Genomic DNA, 16,584 nt, shown 5'->3' on the forward strand with positions numbered 1-16,584 from the left:
ATTGATGGTGGTGATGGTTGCACAATTCTGTGAATATACTAAAAGCCGTTGAATTGTACACTTCAATAGATGAATTGTATGATATGTGAATTATATCTCAATAAAGCTGTTGTTTTAAAAAAAATGTTCATAATAGCAGTGCTTGTAATGACAACGAATTGGAAACAACCAAATGTCCCTTAGCCTGGGTTTCATCATACAGTGAAATAGTTAAAGGCAGTGAATGATAAATGAATTACAACTACAAACTAAACCCAGGTCAAGCTCAGTAACAAGTTGAATATAAAAAATTTCCGAAGAGTATATACAGTGTGATTCCATTTACTTAAACTTCAAAAACTTGCAAAACTATGTGATATTTAGGGATGCAAATATGTGTTAAAAACAATTTTTTTTTTAAAGCAAGGGACTGTTAAACAAATTCAGGCTGGTGACTCCTCTGAAAGGAGAGGAAATGGTAGGGAATGGAGAGGGGTAAACACGGTATGCTGATGGTGATGTTCTTAAACTGGGTGGTAAGTACACAGCTATTCATTGCATTGTTATTCCTTATACCCTTGCTACTCAAAGTGTGTTCTGCTCACCAGCTGTAGTGGCATCTCCTAGCAGGTTGTTAGAAATGCAGAATCTCAGATCTATCCCAGACCTATTGAATCTTTTTATAAAGATCCCTAGGTGATTTATATGCACATTAAAGTTTGAGAAGCAGCACCCATGGCTTATATACATTTTATAAATATTTTTCTGTATGTATAAATTCTTTAATAAAAGATTTTTAAATGACTCAAATTTTAAAAAATAAATAAGCTCCTGGGAACTCACGGATTAGTGAGAAAGTTGCATATTCTGTAAATTATTGTGTAAGTTCTTTTCTGTTATTTGAACTAAAAGCCACAGAAACTAGAGGAGAGTGATTAATCCAGCCAGCTAGATTGATGTACGGACAAAAGTCTCAGGTAAGACTTTAGTGGGGAGATGACATTTGGGTCAGATTTGGAAACATGAATAGGATCTCACATGGAGAGAAGCAGAGAAAGGCAGAAAAGCAGTGGACCTTATAGGAAAGTACAGGGCATTCCAGAAAGGACAAGTTGCTGTGACTGGAATGTAGGGTAGGTTGGGTGGTGTGGGATGAGGCCAGCAAAATCCAGCTTGGAGCCAGATTTGGTGAAGGCCAGAATAGAAAATCCTTGAATGTTTGCATATTTCAGGCTAAAAAAAAAACACCCAGTGCTGTCAAGTTATAACCCCCCAAATTCAAAACTCTAGCTAAGTAGAGCTCGAAGGCTATAGCAAATGTCTTCGTTTTTTCTGCATTTGCCTGTGGTGTTTTCAGATGTGATAAGTCATAGGTCCAGTGAAATTTATCTTCTGTTACCATTTTAGCCAGTTAAGCTTAGCACCTCCTTAGTGAATTCAAGCAATGTGTCCCTGTGCTAAGTTCTGCAAATTCAGACACAGGAGTACATAATGCAGTCTAGTGTGGCAAGTACTAGGATAGAAATAAGTACTGTTGGGAGCACAGAAAGAGCATTGAGAAAATAAGGAAAGCTTCCTCAAAGAGGTAACATCTGCCCTGAGCGGAGTTGTGAAAGAAAATTAGGGTTTTTCCAGGCAAAAAAAGGAGGTAAAATGGGCTTTCCAACCAGAGGTAATAGAAATGGCTGTATTATCTCTCTTATCTCCATGGATCCTATACAAATGAACATGTCTGTTTGGGGAGAAGAGTGGGGAAGAAAGGTGGTATAGGGAGAAGGGTGCTCGGCTACATTTTGCAGACGACTATTCAGATTTCTAGGGAGGTAGATGGATCCCCAGGCATAGAGTCCAGCCTATCACCTCGATTACTTCTGCTGAATATAAAACTTACTGAGACGCCTTCTTAATTAATTATACGTGTACCTTACTTGTTCAATATAATCCACCTGGGATTTACTAGTACCGTGTCTTTTCTGTACCATTCCTTTTATTATATATAGTCTGTCTCTCCGATGAAAAAGATAGGATATTGGTTTTATCTTTTTTTTTCTCCTTGAGTAGCTTATATATCATTAGTCTGAGTTTTGCTTTGTGCCTATGATTGAACTCTCTTATAATGAGTTTTCTTTTTTAGATAGGAAATCTTCCAACTGTACACAGAAAGCTTTATAAAATATTAAAAGACCATTTTTCCAAACACACAAAAATTAGTAGCATGCTATATAACTTTTTTTTTCCTATTTTTTTTTTTTATCCACACCTTAAAAATTCTTACTTTGCTTCCTGGGCCTAATGTCACTTACCGTTTTGTTATGATGGTGTACCTTCACTGTATTGATTGATGATTCCTATTCTCATTTACTCTTGTTTAATTGTACTGATTTGAAATTTATTTAAAAGATAGAGCCGAGTCTATCAGTTATTCTGTATTTAGAGGCTAATGTGTAGAAGACTAGTCCTGTGTACTATGGGTTAGAGTCAAGCTATCTTCAAAGCAGGCTGGCTTAAATTTTTTGATACTACTGTATGGTGGTGCAGTGATTGAGAGTTATGGCTGCTAACCAAAAGGTCCGCAGTTCGAATCCACCAGGCGCTCCTTGGAAGCCCTATGGGACAGTTCTACTCTGTCCTGTTGGATTGCTGTAATTTGGAATAAGCTCAACTGCAACAGGTTTGGCTTGGTTTGGTGTGTTAACCAGCTATAATTTTCAGCCATTGCTTTTGCCATTCTTTCATCTCAAAAACACACAAAAGACAAGATTATCTCCTCATAGGCTGCCAGAAGGGAGGGAGATTAGCAGGAATTTCCTGGCCTGTGAAGTTTCTTACCTAATGGAAGACAGGGAAAAAAATATGTGCAAGTAAGTTTATACAGGTCCGGTGTAAGTCAGTCTTTTAGCAGTAGATGAGCACAGTAAAGGTTATAAGAAGTTACTGGTACTTTATCAGTTTGCTACTTCTTCTCTTTTTTTTTTCCTTTATACAGGCTACTTCTGTTTAAAAAAATAACAGTAAAATGATACTTTATTTAGGTTGTTTTTCTCCCTTTGATTTTTTAGTTACAGAAGAATTGCCTCCTTTCACTTTGCAGTGACCGGATCCTTCAAGATGTCCCATTTAACAGGCAAGTCATAGCCCTAGAATTTAAAATGGGGCAAACTGAATTTTAAAAATCTTTCTTGGGTCACTTCTTACCAGTTAGTATGTCCCTGGTGTAAGATTAATCGGGTGGATGGTATTGTGGGTTGCCTTACGGAATACTAAATCTACATCTCTAATATACTGCTTTGACATTCATGATAGCAGATTGGCCCTTGTTTGCATAGCCATTTGCTTAAGAATTTTTATTGGTTACAGTTTTCAGAATATCTGTACAACTTGCTAGGCTATGTGGGCATCATTATCCCCATTTGAAAGATGAGGAAATTGAGGCATATATTTAGTGTCTTGCCCATGATTATATAATTAGTGGCTGCAAGGCTAGCAAGACTCAGGTCTTCTAGGTTCGGTGTTTTTTCTCTGTATTATACTTACTATTTGATAGTCAATTATGGAGGACACTTTTAAAGCAGAGGTTAAGGGAGGCCGTAAAACTGGATTCCATTAAGTATAAAGGGGTCTTAATTTTCTAAGATGTTGTGATTTGGAAGGTAAAAAGGCAATGGTTTTTCGTTTTTGTGTTTTTTTTTTTAATTGTATTTTTGGTGAAAATTTACACAGCAAATTAGGCTCCCTTTTAACAATTTTTATACATACTGTTCAGTGACACTGGTTACATTTTCCACATTGTGTCAACATTCTCATTATTTTTGTTCTGGTTGTTCCGTTTCCCATTAACCTAGCTTCCCTACCCCCTCCACCCCCCCCCACCCCCCCGCCCCATCTTTGCTTTAGGGTAGATGTTGACCATTTGGTCTCAGGTAGATTTTTTTTTTTTAAAGGAGGATAGCACTCACAGATGATAGTGTTTATTTTATGAGCCAATGTATTATTTAGCTGAAGGATGACCCGCAGGAATGGCTTCAGTTCGAAGCTTAAAGGTTATCTCAGGGTGATAGTCTTGGGGGTTCCTCTAGGCTCTGCAGGTCCAGTAAGTCTGGCCTTTTGTTAAGAATTTGAGTTTCATTCTACAATTTTTTCCCATTCTATCCGGGATCATCTATTGTGTCCCTGGTCAAAATGGTTGGTAGTAGTACCCAGGCACCATCTAGTTATTCAAAAGGTGATGTTTTTTATGTTACTATTTCAGAATAGAGTTTTCTAATTATAGTATTTTGAAAAGGAAGTTTACACATCACGATCTAATGAAAAGTATATTTCTCAAACAACAGTTTTACTGTGATTTACTTTTAGTTGGGTAACAATACATTGTTATCTGGCATGGCTGAGGAATGAGGCATTCCATTTAATCTTTGAAATAGATAGCTTGGATAAAAATATAACTACATATTGCAGAGTTTTTAATGAATTTGACTATTGTAAATCATATCAAACTGTAAAGCTACAGGAAATATTTATTTGACTCAGAAAGGACTTCAGGATGCAATTTAATAAATATTGAACATCTATGCTGATACATAGTCCCTCTCCTAAAGATGCTTATCTAGCCAGAGGTTGGCAGACTTTTTCTTAAAGGGACAAATCATAAATATTTCAGGTTTGTGGGCCTTAAAGTCTCTGTTGAAACTACTTAACTCTTCCATTGTACCTGGAAAACATCCCTAGACAGTATGTTTAAAAAAATGGATTGGGCTATGTCCCAATAAAACAGGCCAGCCAGCAGGCAGTATTTTACCTGATCTAGCTCACTGATCTAGCCAGTGCACTTTGCTAGAATATGTGCTCTTTTACTCTGATCTAGCCAGTGCACTTTGCTAGAGTGTGTGCTCCTTTGTGGTCAGGCTGTAATTGTTCATCTCTTTGTCTCTAGTGCTTAAATGAATGTTTAACGAATGGGTAGATGAATGATTAAATGAATATAATATAAAAAAGAATTTCCCATAGAAGTGTTGGCAGAATGCATTGGGTCCTCAAACACGGAGGGAAAGATATTATCTGATTGGTGATCATTAAAGACTTCTGTCTTAGCCACCTAGTGCTGCTATAACAGAAATACCACAGTTGGATGGCTTTAACAAAGAGAAGTTTATTCTCTCACAGTGCAGTAGGCTACAAGTCTAAATTCAGGGCACTGGCTCCAGGGGAAGGCTTTCTTTCTCTGTTGACTCTGGAGGAAGATCCTTGTCATCAGTCTTCCCTTGGTCTGGGAGCATCTCAGCACAGGAACCTCAGGTCAAAGGAAGTGTTCTGCTACTAGCACTGCTTTCTTGGTGGTCTGAGCTTCCTGTGTCTCTCTGCTAGCTTCTCCCTTTTACATCTTGAAAGAAATTGGCTTAAGACAGTGGGGTGGGTAAGGAAAATAACATCAGATGACAAAATGGTAGACAATCCTAACGAAAACAAAACCAAACCCACTGCTGTCAAGTCAATTCCGACTCATAGCAACCCTATAGGACAGAGTAGAACTGCCCCATAGAGTTTCCAAGGAACTCCTGGAGGATTTGATCTGCCGACCTCTTGGTTAGCAGCTGTAGCACTTAACCACTACACCACCATGGTTTCCAGACAATCATACAATACTGGAAATCATGACCCAGCCAAGTTGACACATATTTTGGGGGGACATAATTCAATCCATGACCACTTCATGTTAGCAATGACACTTGAGATAATAAACATGTATGAAACACTGTTGGCCAGGCAGTGAGCCAAGTGTTTTACATATGTTTATTCACTTCTCACAACAACTTGTGAAATTGTTACTCTTGTAGTCTTCATTTTACAGATGAGGAAATGGAGGCACAGAGAGGTTTAGTAATTTGCTCAAGGTGTTAGGGTAGTAAGTAGCAGAGTCGAGATTTAAGTCCAGAGCCTGCACTTTTTATATCATACTGTATTGCCTTGAAGATGGCAGCTGGTTGGGTTGATTGTTTTAGGCTATGGAAACTGCATGAACACATGCACGGTCGATAATAACTTATTTTATTATTATCATTAATATTTGGTACAACTAAAATTCAAATCCAGGACTGACTTAAGAATGTGTGTTCTTAGCTACTAAGCTATACTGCTTTGTAATTGTGGACATGTTTGGGGACTAGCGAGTAGTCCACCTTTGCAGAGAGCGTAAGGTGGGCAGGAAAAAAGATTTGAAAGTATATTGCCATGCCAGAGTCTTATTAGAATGCTGTGAGTACAGGAGTGACGTTATACCTAAGTCCTTTGACAGGTTTATTTATTACCAGTATGTAGGCACAAATTGAAGGGAAAGTACTGAAAGCAAAGAGGCCAATTAGGAGTCTCTTGCAGAAGAACAGAATGCCAGTAATGGGCCTCATTAGAGATGGCCTTCGGAATAGAAAGGAAGTAGTAGTAAATTTGAAGGAAGTTGCAGAGGATTAACCAACATCAATATAATCATTCAGCCAGTGTGTATTAAGCATTATTTACGTGTCGAGCACTGTGTTGGGTACTTGATATAAAGGGCTAAGTACAATATGGTCCCTTCTCTCCAGGGAGCTCACAGGCCAATGGGGGATTCAGGTGAGTCTACAGGTAATCACAGCTTTCTGACAAAGATATAAACAAAGTGTAAGCAGCAGTGAGAAGGCAATGATAAACTCATCAAGAAAAACTTCTCAAAGGAAGTGATATTTGAGCTGAGTCTCAAAGGATGAAACTATGGGTAAAATAATCAGCTATATTTTGTGGTGTCATCCTTTGTTTTTCTCCTTATCTCACATCCCACAATTAGTCTTTTGGCAAATCCAGCTCTGTGTTCAAACTATATCCAGAATTTGACCATTCTCTTCACTCCCACTTCTATCACTTTAGTCTAAGTATTTCTCAGCTGAACTATTGCAGTAGCCTCTTAACTGTTCTCCCTGCTTTTGGCCTTATCCCCTAAAGCTTATTCTGAAAACAAATGATAGAGTAATTAAAACATGTCAGTTCATGTCACTTCTGTACTCCAAATCCTCTAATGGCTTTACATCTAACTCAGAATGAAAGCCAATTCTTCACTAAGGCCTTATATGATCCGGCCCTCTTGTTACTTGTGACCTCATCTCTTACTACTCTTCTCCATGTTCTCTCTGTTCTGGCCTCACTGGCTTCCATGCTGTTTCTCAAAACCTCTAGACACACTCCCACTTCAGGGCTGTTATACTTCCCATTCTCTCTGCTTAGAATGCCTTTTTCCCTAGATATTCTCATGATCAGTTCTCTTACTTCCTTGAAATCTTTGATGAGGCCTTCCATAGAAACCTTATATAAAGTTTCAACATTTCATAACCCCCTTTCCCTGCTTTATTTTTTTTTCTCTCCATAGCATGTGTCAGTAACTAACCATACCATGTATTTTTACTAGCTTATCTGATTTATTATCAGTCTTCTCCACTAGCATGTAAGCTCAATGAGAGTCAGGACTTTTGTCTGTTTTGTTCACTGCTTTATCTCTAGCACCAAGAACAATACCAAGCACAAAGCAGGGACTCAATAATTGTGAATGAATGAATGTTCTTCTGTTGGGCAATATGAAGAACCACAGAATACATAAACTATTACTATAGTATAAAAATGTTATAATTCTGGAAGATGAAATGCCAGACAGAGAGTTTTGACCATGTTTTCCAAATTCTGCTTCTTTACAAAGTGCTGTCAGAATTAATAATAAGGCACCATCTCCAAAATACCGTGTAATTGTTATTCTCTGTCAGTTCAGAGAGATTTTCCATTTCATTCTTACCTTCCTTCCTAAATTGTAGTATCAGTTCCCAGCTGGAGCTCTGAAACTGCACTCAGGGCACCAGGATTAATCTTGAAACCCTTTGTGTATTTTCAGGTTTGAAGCAGCCAAGCTTGTCATGCAGTGGCTCTGCAACCACGAGGATCAAAACATGCAAAGGATGGCAGTTGCTATAATTTCCATCCTGGCTGCCAAGGTACCTGAACTCTTGCTGGATAATTCTTTGTAGACAGCTGTTTCCCATTACAGTTACTATATTCCCCTAAATTTCTGTACCAGAGAGAGTCTGCCATTCAGGCTACATTCAATATGGCACTGTTCCAGGACACTCTGAGATTTTAGTCTGACATTGGAGTCTGTTACAATGAATGAGTTCTTGGACATTTACCTTGTCTTCTTACTTGCAGCTTTCTACAGAGCAAACTGCACAGCTCGGTGCTGAGCTCTTCATTGTTAGGGTAAGTCTGTTATCTTCTCTAAGCAGGCCACTAGAGAGTGGTTTTTAGACAGTGTCGTGTATCTTCTGACATTTTGTATTTTTTTAAAAACGGTGTTACTTCTAAATTAACTTATTTTCTTTTTTCCCATAGAAATAGTTTTTATTCGTTCACAAAAGTGAAATGAGCCCTGAACTAGAAGTCAGATAACCTAGGATCTAACCTTGAAAACTCATTTTGTGAATTTAGACAAGTTACTTGAACCATTGAGACCTAAAAATAACCCTTAAGGTCTTATCTAGTTCTAAAAGAGTCTATGATTTTTGTTATTTTTGAAGCAAATGTGGAGTTCTTACTCTAGGCATAAGATTGTATTCGGTGCTCTGGAGAAGAAAATAAAGAACTGGTATATGACTTTGCTTGCTTACAGTTCAGTTGAGGAAGTAATATATGTAATGGCTAGTGAAAAGTTAAAAAAACAAAAACCTTAAAGAGAGTAAATATAAACAGCATTTTAGGGAGGGCTGGAGGCAAATAAAATCCACTTAGCTTCCTGTCACCATCCTGGCATGCGGTGTCTGAGCAGTAACAATAAAAGGTAAAATCATATGAGAGATTCTGCTTTTGTATGATTTAAAAATTATATATGTATGAGAAAGTGAAGTCATGCACTCATTTATAAAGGATCAGGTACCTGCCATCTTTCTAGATGCTGGGGGTTTATAATGAATTAGCTGTAACTCCTTCCCATAAGAAACTCACAGTATAGTAAATAGCTGTAGAGACATGGTTGTAATGCAGTCTAATAAGCATAATAATAGAGGTTTGAATGATAAAGGAATGTTGTAAAGAGAGAAGACTGTAGTATAATGGAAAGAGTAAACATTCTAGAGCTGACATATCTGGGTTTATTTCCAATTCTATCACTTACTAGCTGTGCAATTTAGGGCAAGTCCAATAATTTTCTTGGAGGTGATAAAAAATACTTCATACAGTTATGAAGATTAAATAAGGAGAAAAAAATATAATTGAAGGAATATACATTAAGTACCTAGCACAAAATAAAAAGATGCTGGTTTTATTTTTACTGTTTTCAGGAAGGACATTCGAGATTTTGGAATGGCTTTTTATTGCTGTATGTGTGTCTCAGTAATTTTGACTAAAAAAAGGTATAAAAATTAAAAGGTTTTAAGGAAATAGTCTACTCGTGAAACTCTGGTGGCGTAATGGTTAAGAGCTACGGCTGCTAACCAAAAGGTCGGCAGTTCAAATCCACCAGGTGCTCCTTGGAAACTCTATGGGACAGTTCTAGTCTGTCCTGTAGGGTCACTATGAGTCGGGAAAATCAAGCTTAGCTTAAGCAGAGATTAGTAGTAGTAGTAATAATGAATGGTCCCTAGGTGGTGCAGTGAGTTTGCACTTGACTGCTAAGCTAAAGGTTGGCAATTCAAACCCACCCAGCAGTGCCACGGAAGAAAAGGCCTGGCAATTTGCTTCCATTAAAATTACAGTTAAGAAAGCCCTACTGAGCAGTTCTACTCTGTAACATATGGGGTTGCTGTGAGTAGGGCTTCAAACAGGTTCATTCCAGTTCAAACCCCTGCTGAGAAATTTGCATTTCTAATAGGTTCCCAGCTGATGCTAATGATTCCACCCCAGATATTCTGAATCAGAATCTACATTTTAATTTGGGGTCTTGGTAAAATGTTTTTTTTTTTTTTTGATTTAGTGTTAGAGTTCCATAAGTTGGAATCCACTAATAACTACAAGAAGTGATGATGATGAAAGCTAACATACATTTTTTTGAGCTCTTAATTATCACTTCCAATTTACAAATGAGAAAACAAAGAAAGAGGTAAACAACGTTACACAGCTAGTCAGAGGCACAGATGATATTTAAGTGCAGCCAGCCCGATTCTGGTGCCATGCTTTTGACCACTACGCTATTAAGTTACCTAATTGTACTTAGATGTTTTTCTTAAAAATTTTTTCCTGTGTTGTGAATTACCTTTAATAATAATAAAAAAAAAATAATAGTATTCATTAATATTTTCTTATATGTTTTAGCAGAGCTTTCTTTTACCCCCAAAAGTATAATCTAAAAGTGGAAATATGGAATTACCTTTTAAACATTAAATTTCTTAGATAAAAGCTGCGATAGAAATAATTTACAAAGAGAATTTCAGAACTATTATCCTCTTTACATCCAATATAGATTTTCTCTTACAAGTGTACGTAGCTTATTCTTTCTTTTTTTCTTAAGGAAAACTTGGAGTTAGAATAGGTCTTCCAATTTCTACTCTCTCCTACAAAGTTGAAGGACTATGATCAAGTTACTTAATATTTCTCAGACTCAGTTACCTCTCCTGCCAAATGGGGTTAACTGTATACTACAATATAGAATATAGTTTGCTGATGCTTGATAAATGTTAGTTTCATATGCCCTTCTCCCCTCTACCTTTTTAATCCCAGGATCTGAAATAAGAATATGTTGTGACCAGTTGTGTAAAATAGTTATCCTAAGCTTTTAATATTTTTTTTTAATATTTTGGTTTTAATTGTTATTTAGAGATGATTAGATTATTGGTATGATCAAAATAATAAAATATTTATGAAGACCCTATACACCTACTCCTCACTTATCGACTGTCTCATCATGGACATTTCACATTTACACAGTAGTAAAAAATCTGCTATCCGACTATTGTGCGCTGCCCCGGGGTATTTAACCCCAGTCTGGAACTCGGGGGGCTCTAGCTCCAACCGGCTAGCTCTTCCCCTCTCTCCTTCTGCCTCTCTCCTGGCATGCTTCACCCCTACCCCTCGTCCCCGCCTTGTGTGTGGGTACTGGGAGCTGGCGCAGGTGGAGGGCTGCACTCACCTCTGCAGGGCCGCTGGGCACCACCCAGCCGACCGCCCCGCTTCTCGCACCAAGTGCACCGCGGAGCCTGAGCTGGGACGCCGGGCGGCTGAGGATGCCTGGCCAGCAGCCCGCAGCATGGATTCGGATTCCTGCGAGCAGAGTGAGGGCAAGCTCATGACCTCTGCAGGTACAGAGGGGCCGTGGCCGCCCGCTGGGAGGGTTGGGGTAGGGGAAGAGGGGAGGCTGGGGCAGGAAATCGCAAGTATTTCACTAATGCCAATTTTCGCCTAATGACCTGGTCTTTGGAACCTAAAAAACCACGTGGATAAGTGAAGAGTGGGTGTACTTTTTACCTGTTTGAAGAAAGTCTAATCCAAGGGTCTGTTTGGTGTACTTATAAAAACCTTTAAACGAAATGCTTTAAGCTGTGAGACCATTTCTCATGGATTTGTGGTTATTGCAATTCAAAAACATGAGAACTTAATTCTATTTTCTTCTTTCAGCAACTTCTTCAAATAGTGAAGCAGAAAACCAATCAAAATTCCGTGGACACTACTTTGAAGTTTACATTGAGTGCACTTTGGAACCTCACAGATGAATCCCCAACCACATGCAGACACTTTATTGAAAACCAAGGGTTAGAACTCTTCATGAGGGTTCTAGAGGTTAGAATGGGAATTTAGTTTACAGTTTTGACATTTATTGGTTTATTAAGCATTTATTTACTATATTTGGTTCTTTACTAGTTATAGGTTTCTCTTTCTTTTTTATAGTCTTTCCCAACTGAGTCATCCATTCAACAGAAAGTCCTAGGACTTCTGGTAAGATATAAGTACTTCCTTCTGGATTTCAAGCTGTAATTATTTTCCATCTGAGATAATACTTTGAAAGTTGCTACTATGATATTTATAAACATTTAATGACATTGGAAAATACATACAATGTAATTATTATGTGAAAAAACCGGGCTATAAAGCTTTGTATACATATACGATTTTAACCACATTAATATAGGAAAAAAGTAAATTATACTTTACATTTTTTATAATGTACACTGTTTTAAAGTTAGCATGTTTTACTTTTATAATCAGAAAAAAGACCTCATTTTAAAATGTCTGTAACCTACAAGTGTTTTTAGATGCTATGCTTTGTAATTAATAATTACTACCTAAAGGATTGCTTTACAAGTCAAATATTTCATAATATATTTGGATATAGGCTAAGATGAGCCCTCTAGGATTTTGAGGCAATGATGAAGAGAGAATCAAATGTTTTGTTCCTTTTCATCACTGCAGCAGGTTAAGTGCCTATGTGGTAAAAGCCATTTTAGAGCAGACGTCCGCTCTCAAGAAATTAGATCAAAAGAGGCATAGGTTAGTGAATAAAAAAAAATGTGACTTGTGTTTGTTTTCAGATGCAGGAGTATAACAGGCTGAACAATGAACAGATGAATTTTGAGAGAGTTGAGGGCTGGTATTTCATCAGGAACATAAAAAAAGATCTATCTATTCATTGTAACTTGGTTAGTTCTGTATAGTAGAAAATAGAAAACCTAAATGTCCATAATTTGTTGTTGTTGTTAGGTGCCATAGAGTCAAGTCCAACTCATAGCAACCCTGTACCACAGAATCAAACACAGCTGGTCCTGCATTACCCTTACGATTGTTGTTATGCTTGAGTCCATTGTTGTAGCCACTGTGACAATTCCATTGTGGGTGTTCCTCTTTTCTGCTGACCCGGTACTTTACCAGCATGATGTCCTTCTCCAGGGACTGATCCCTCCTGAGACATATCCAAAGTGCGTAAGACACAGTCATGCCATCCTTGCTTCTAAGGAACATTCTGGTTGTACTTCTTCCAAGACAGATTTGTTCGTTCTTTTGGCAGTCCATAGTATATTCAGTATTCTTTGCCAACATCACGATTCAAAGGCATAAGTTCTTTTTTGGTCTTCCTTATTCATTGTCCAGCTTTCACATGCATATGATACAATTGAAAATACCATGGCTTGGGTCAGGTCCATCTTTGACTTCAAGGTGATGTCTTTGCTTTTCAACGCCTTAAAGAAGTCCTTTGCAGCAGATTTGCTGAATCGAGTGCGTCTTTTGATTTCTTGACTGCTGCTGCCATGGCTGTTGATTGTGGATCCAAGTAAAATGAAATCCATGACAACTTCAGTTTTTTCTCTGTTGATCATGATATGGCTTATTTGTCCAGTCGTGGGGATTTTTGTTTTCTTTATGTTGAGGTGCAGTCCATACTGAAGGCTGTGGTCTTTGATCTTCATCAGTAAGTGCTTCAAATCTTCTTGACTTTCAGCAAGCAAGATTGCGTGATCTGCATAACACAGGTTGTTAATGAGTCTTCTTCCAATCCTGCTGCCCTGTTCATCTTCATATAGTCCAGCTTCTCGGATTGTTTGCTCATCATACAGGTTGAATAGATACAGTGAAAGATAAAACCCTGATGCATACCTTTCCTGACTTTAAACCAATCAGTATCCCCTTGTTCTGTCGGAACAACTGCCTCTTCATCTATGTATAGGTTCCTCATGAGCACAGTTAAGTATTCTGGAATTCCCATTCTTTGCAATATTATCCATAATTTGTTATGATCCACATAGTCGAATGCCTTTGCATAGTCAGTAAAACACAGATAAGTAAACATCCTTCTGGTATTCTCTGCTTTTAGCCAGGATCCATCTGACATCAGCAATGATATCCCTGGTTCCACATCCTCTTCTGAATCTGGCCCCAATTTCTGGCAGTTCCCTGTTGATATACTGCTGCAGCCGTTTTTGAATGATCTTCAGCAAAATTTTGCTTGCATGTGATATTAATGATATTGTTCGATAGTTTCTGCATTCTGGATCACCTTTCTTGGGAATAGGCATAAATATGGATCTCTTCCAGTCGGTTGGCCAGGTAGCTAGCTGTCTTCTAAATTTCTTGGCGTAGACTAGTGAGCACTTCTGGCGCTACATCCATTTGTTGAAACATCTCAATTGATATTCCGTCAATTCCTGGAGCCTTGATTTTCGCCAGCACCTTCAGTGCAGCTTGGACTTCTTCCTTCAATACCACTGGTTCCTGATTATATGCCACCTCATGAAATGGTTGAATGTCAACTAATTCTTTTTGGTATAATAACTGTATATCCCTTCCATCTTCTTTTGATGATTCCTGTGTTGTTTAATATTTTCCCCATAGAATCCTTTGCTATTGCAACTCGAGGTTTGAACTTTTTCTTCAGTTCTTTCAGCTTGAGAAATGCCAAGCGTGTTCTTCCCTTTTGTTTTTCTATTTCCAGGTCTTTGCATATGTCATCATAATACTTTACTTTGTCTTCCCGAGCTGCCCTTTGAAATCTTCTGTTCAGCTCTTTTACTTCATCATTTCTTACTTTTGCTTTAGCTGCTCGACGTTTCAGAGCAAGTTTCAGAGTCTCCTCTGACATCCGTCTTGGTCTCTTCTTTCTTTCCTGTCTTTTCAATGACCTTTTGCTTTCTTCATGTATGATGTCATCTGGTCTTCGGTCATTAATTAGTGTACAAACTGTCAAATCTATTCTTGAGGTGGGATATACTCAAGGCTGTACTTTGGCTGTTCTGGACTTGGCTCTGATTTTCTTCAGTTTCAACTTAAACTTGCATATGAGCAATTAATGGTCTGTTCCATAGTCAGCCCCTCGCCTTGTTCTGCCTGATGATATTGAGCTTTTCCATCGTCTCTTTCCACAGATGTAGTCGATTTGATTCCTGTGTATTCCATCTGGCGAGGTCTCATGTGTACAGTTGCCGTTTATGTTGGTGAGAAAAGGTATTTGTGTTGAAGAAGTCGTTGACCTTCAAAATTCTATCATTCAATCTCCGGCATCATTTCTATCACTAAGGCCATATTTTCCAACTACTGATCCTTCTTCGTTTCCAACTTTTGCATTCCGATCACCAATAATTATCAATGTATCCTGATTGCATGTTTGATCAATTTTAGACTGTAGAAGCTGATAAAAATCTTTAATTTCTTCATCTTTGGCCCTCATGGTTGGTGCATAAATTTGAATAATGGTCTTATTAACTGGTCTTCCTCGTAGGCATATGGATGTTATCCTATCACTGACAGCGTTGTACCTCAGGATAGATCTTGAAATGTTTCTTTGAGGAAAGCCACACCGTTCCTCTTCACATTGTCATTCCCAGCATAGTAGACTATATAATTGTGCAATTCAAAAAGGCCAATACCAGTCCATTTCAGCTCACTAATGCGTAGGATATCAATGTTTATGCATTCCATTTCATTTTTGACAGTTTCCAGTTTTCCTATATTCACGCACTGTACATTCCAGGTTCCAGTTATTAATGGATGTTTGCAGCTGTCTCTTCTCATTTTGAGTCGTGTCACATAAGCAGATGAAGGTCCCAAAAGTTTTAGTCCATCTGTGTCATTAAGGTTGACTCTACTTTGAGGAGGCAGCTCTTCCCCAATCATCTTTTGAGTGCCTTCCAATCTGGGGGGCTCATCTTCCAGCACTATATCAGACAATGTTCTGCTGCAATTCATAAAGTTTTCACTGGCTAATGCTTTTCAGAAGTAGGCTGCCGGGTCCTTCTTCCTAGTCTGTCTTAGTCTGGAAGCTCAGCTGAAACCTGTCCTCCATGGGTGACCCTGCTGGTATCTGAATACTGGTGGCGTAGCTTCTGGCATCACAGCAACATGCAATATCCATAATAGGGGAATTATTAAATAAATCACAGTATTTGATTGCCTTATTCAGGGTTCATATGATTGTAAGATACCAAAGTTGAGTCAAGTCATTTAAAGGATTTATAAAGCTCTGATAAGGCTTTAAAAATGCCTTTTTTTTTTTTTTAGAGGAATGCATGCTTTTTTTTTTTTTACTTACAAGGATTGCTTGCTTATTATAACTAGTGAAATAGTTCAAAGATATATAAAAATATTTAAGACTCTTTCCCTGGCCTTTCATCATTTTCAGCTTCATGACATAATTAATACAGCTTGATGTGCTTCCTCCCATATCTTTCTCCATTACCTTATGAATAAATTTTTTCCAATAACCTGTTTTTAGATATTGTTTCTAATTTTATGCATTCAGAGAACACACTTTGCTTGATTTGAGTCATTTTGAATATACTGAGACTTGGGTTATGGCCCAGAATATGGTCTATCTTGGTAAATGTTCTGTGTGCACTTGAGAAGGATGTGTATTCTGCTGTTGTTGAGTATTAAAAAAATAAAATAAACCTGTGACCATCTAGTCAATTCGAACTCATACCAACCCTATAGGACAGGGTAGAATTGCCATATAGGGTTTCCAAGGAGCAGTTGGTGGATTTGAACTGCCAACCTTTTAGTTAGCAGCCAAGCTCCTAACCACTGCTCTATTAGGGCTCCTGTTGTTGACTGTACCTAAAACACCAAACCAGTTGTCATCAAGTTGATTCTGACTCATAGCAACCCTATAGGACAGGGTAGAACTGC

General features: G+C 38.0%; 1 protein-coding gene across 2 annotated transcripts in view; it reads left to right on the top strand.

The window, feature by feature from the left end:
• ZYG11B (zyg-11 family member B, cell cycle regulator) overlaps positions 1 to 16,584 on the top strand; it is a 122,943-nt gene that overhangs the window by 77,384 nt on the left and 28,975 nt on the right. For both annotated transcript variants that reach the window (XM_049879255.1, XM_049879256.1), the window contains exons 6-10: positions 3,039 to 3,103; positions 7,883 to 7,982; positions 8,194 to 8,244; positions 11,590 to 11,751; positions 11,860 to 11,907. In XM_049879255.1, the coding sequence (XP_049735212.1) occupies positions 3,039 to 3,103; positions 7,883 to 7,982; positions 8,194 to 8,244; positions 11,590 to 11,751; positions 11,860 to 11,907 (426 nt within the window). The remainder of the gene's footprint in view (positions 1 to 3,038; positions 3,104 to 7,882; positions 7,983 to 8,193; positions 8,245 to 11,589; positions 11,752 to 11,859; positions 11,908 to 16,584) is intronic.

Source organism: Elephas maximus, chromosome 3, assembly GCF_024166365.1.
Source record: "Elephas maximus indicus isolate mEleMax1 chromosome 3, mEleMax1 primary haplotype, whole genome shotgun sequence".
NCBI lineage: Eukaryota > Metazoa > Chordata > Mammalia > Proboscidea > Elephantidae > Elephas > Elephas maximus.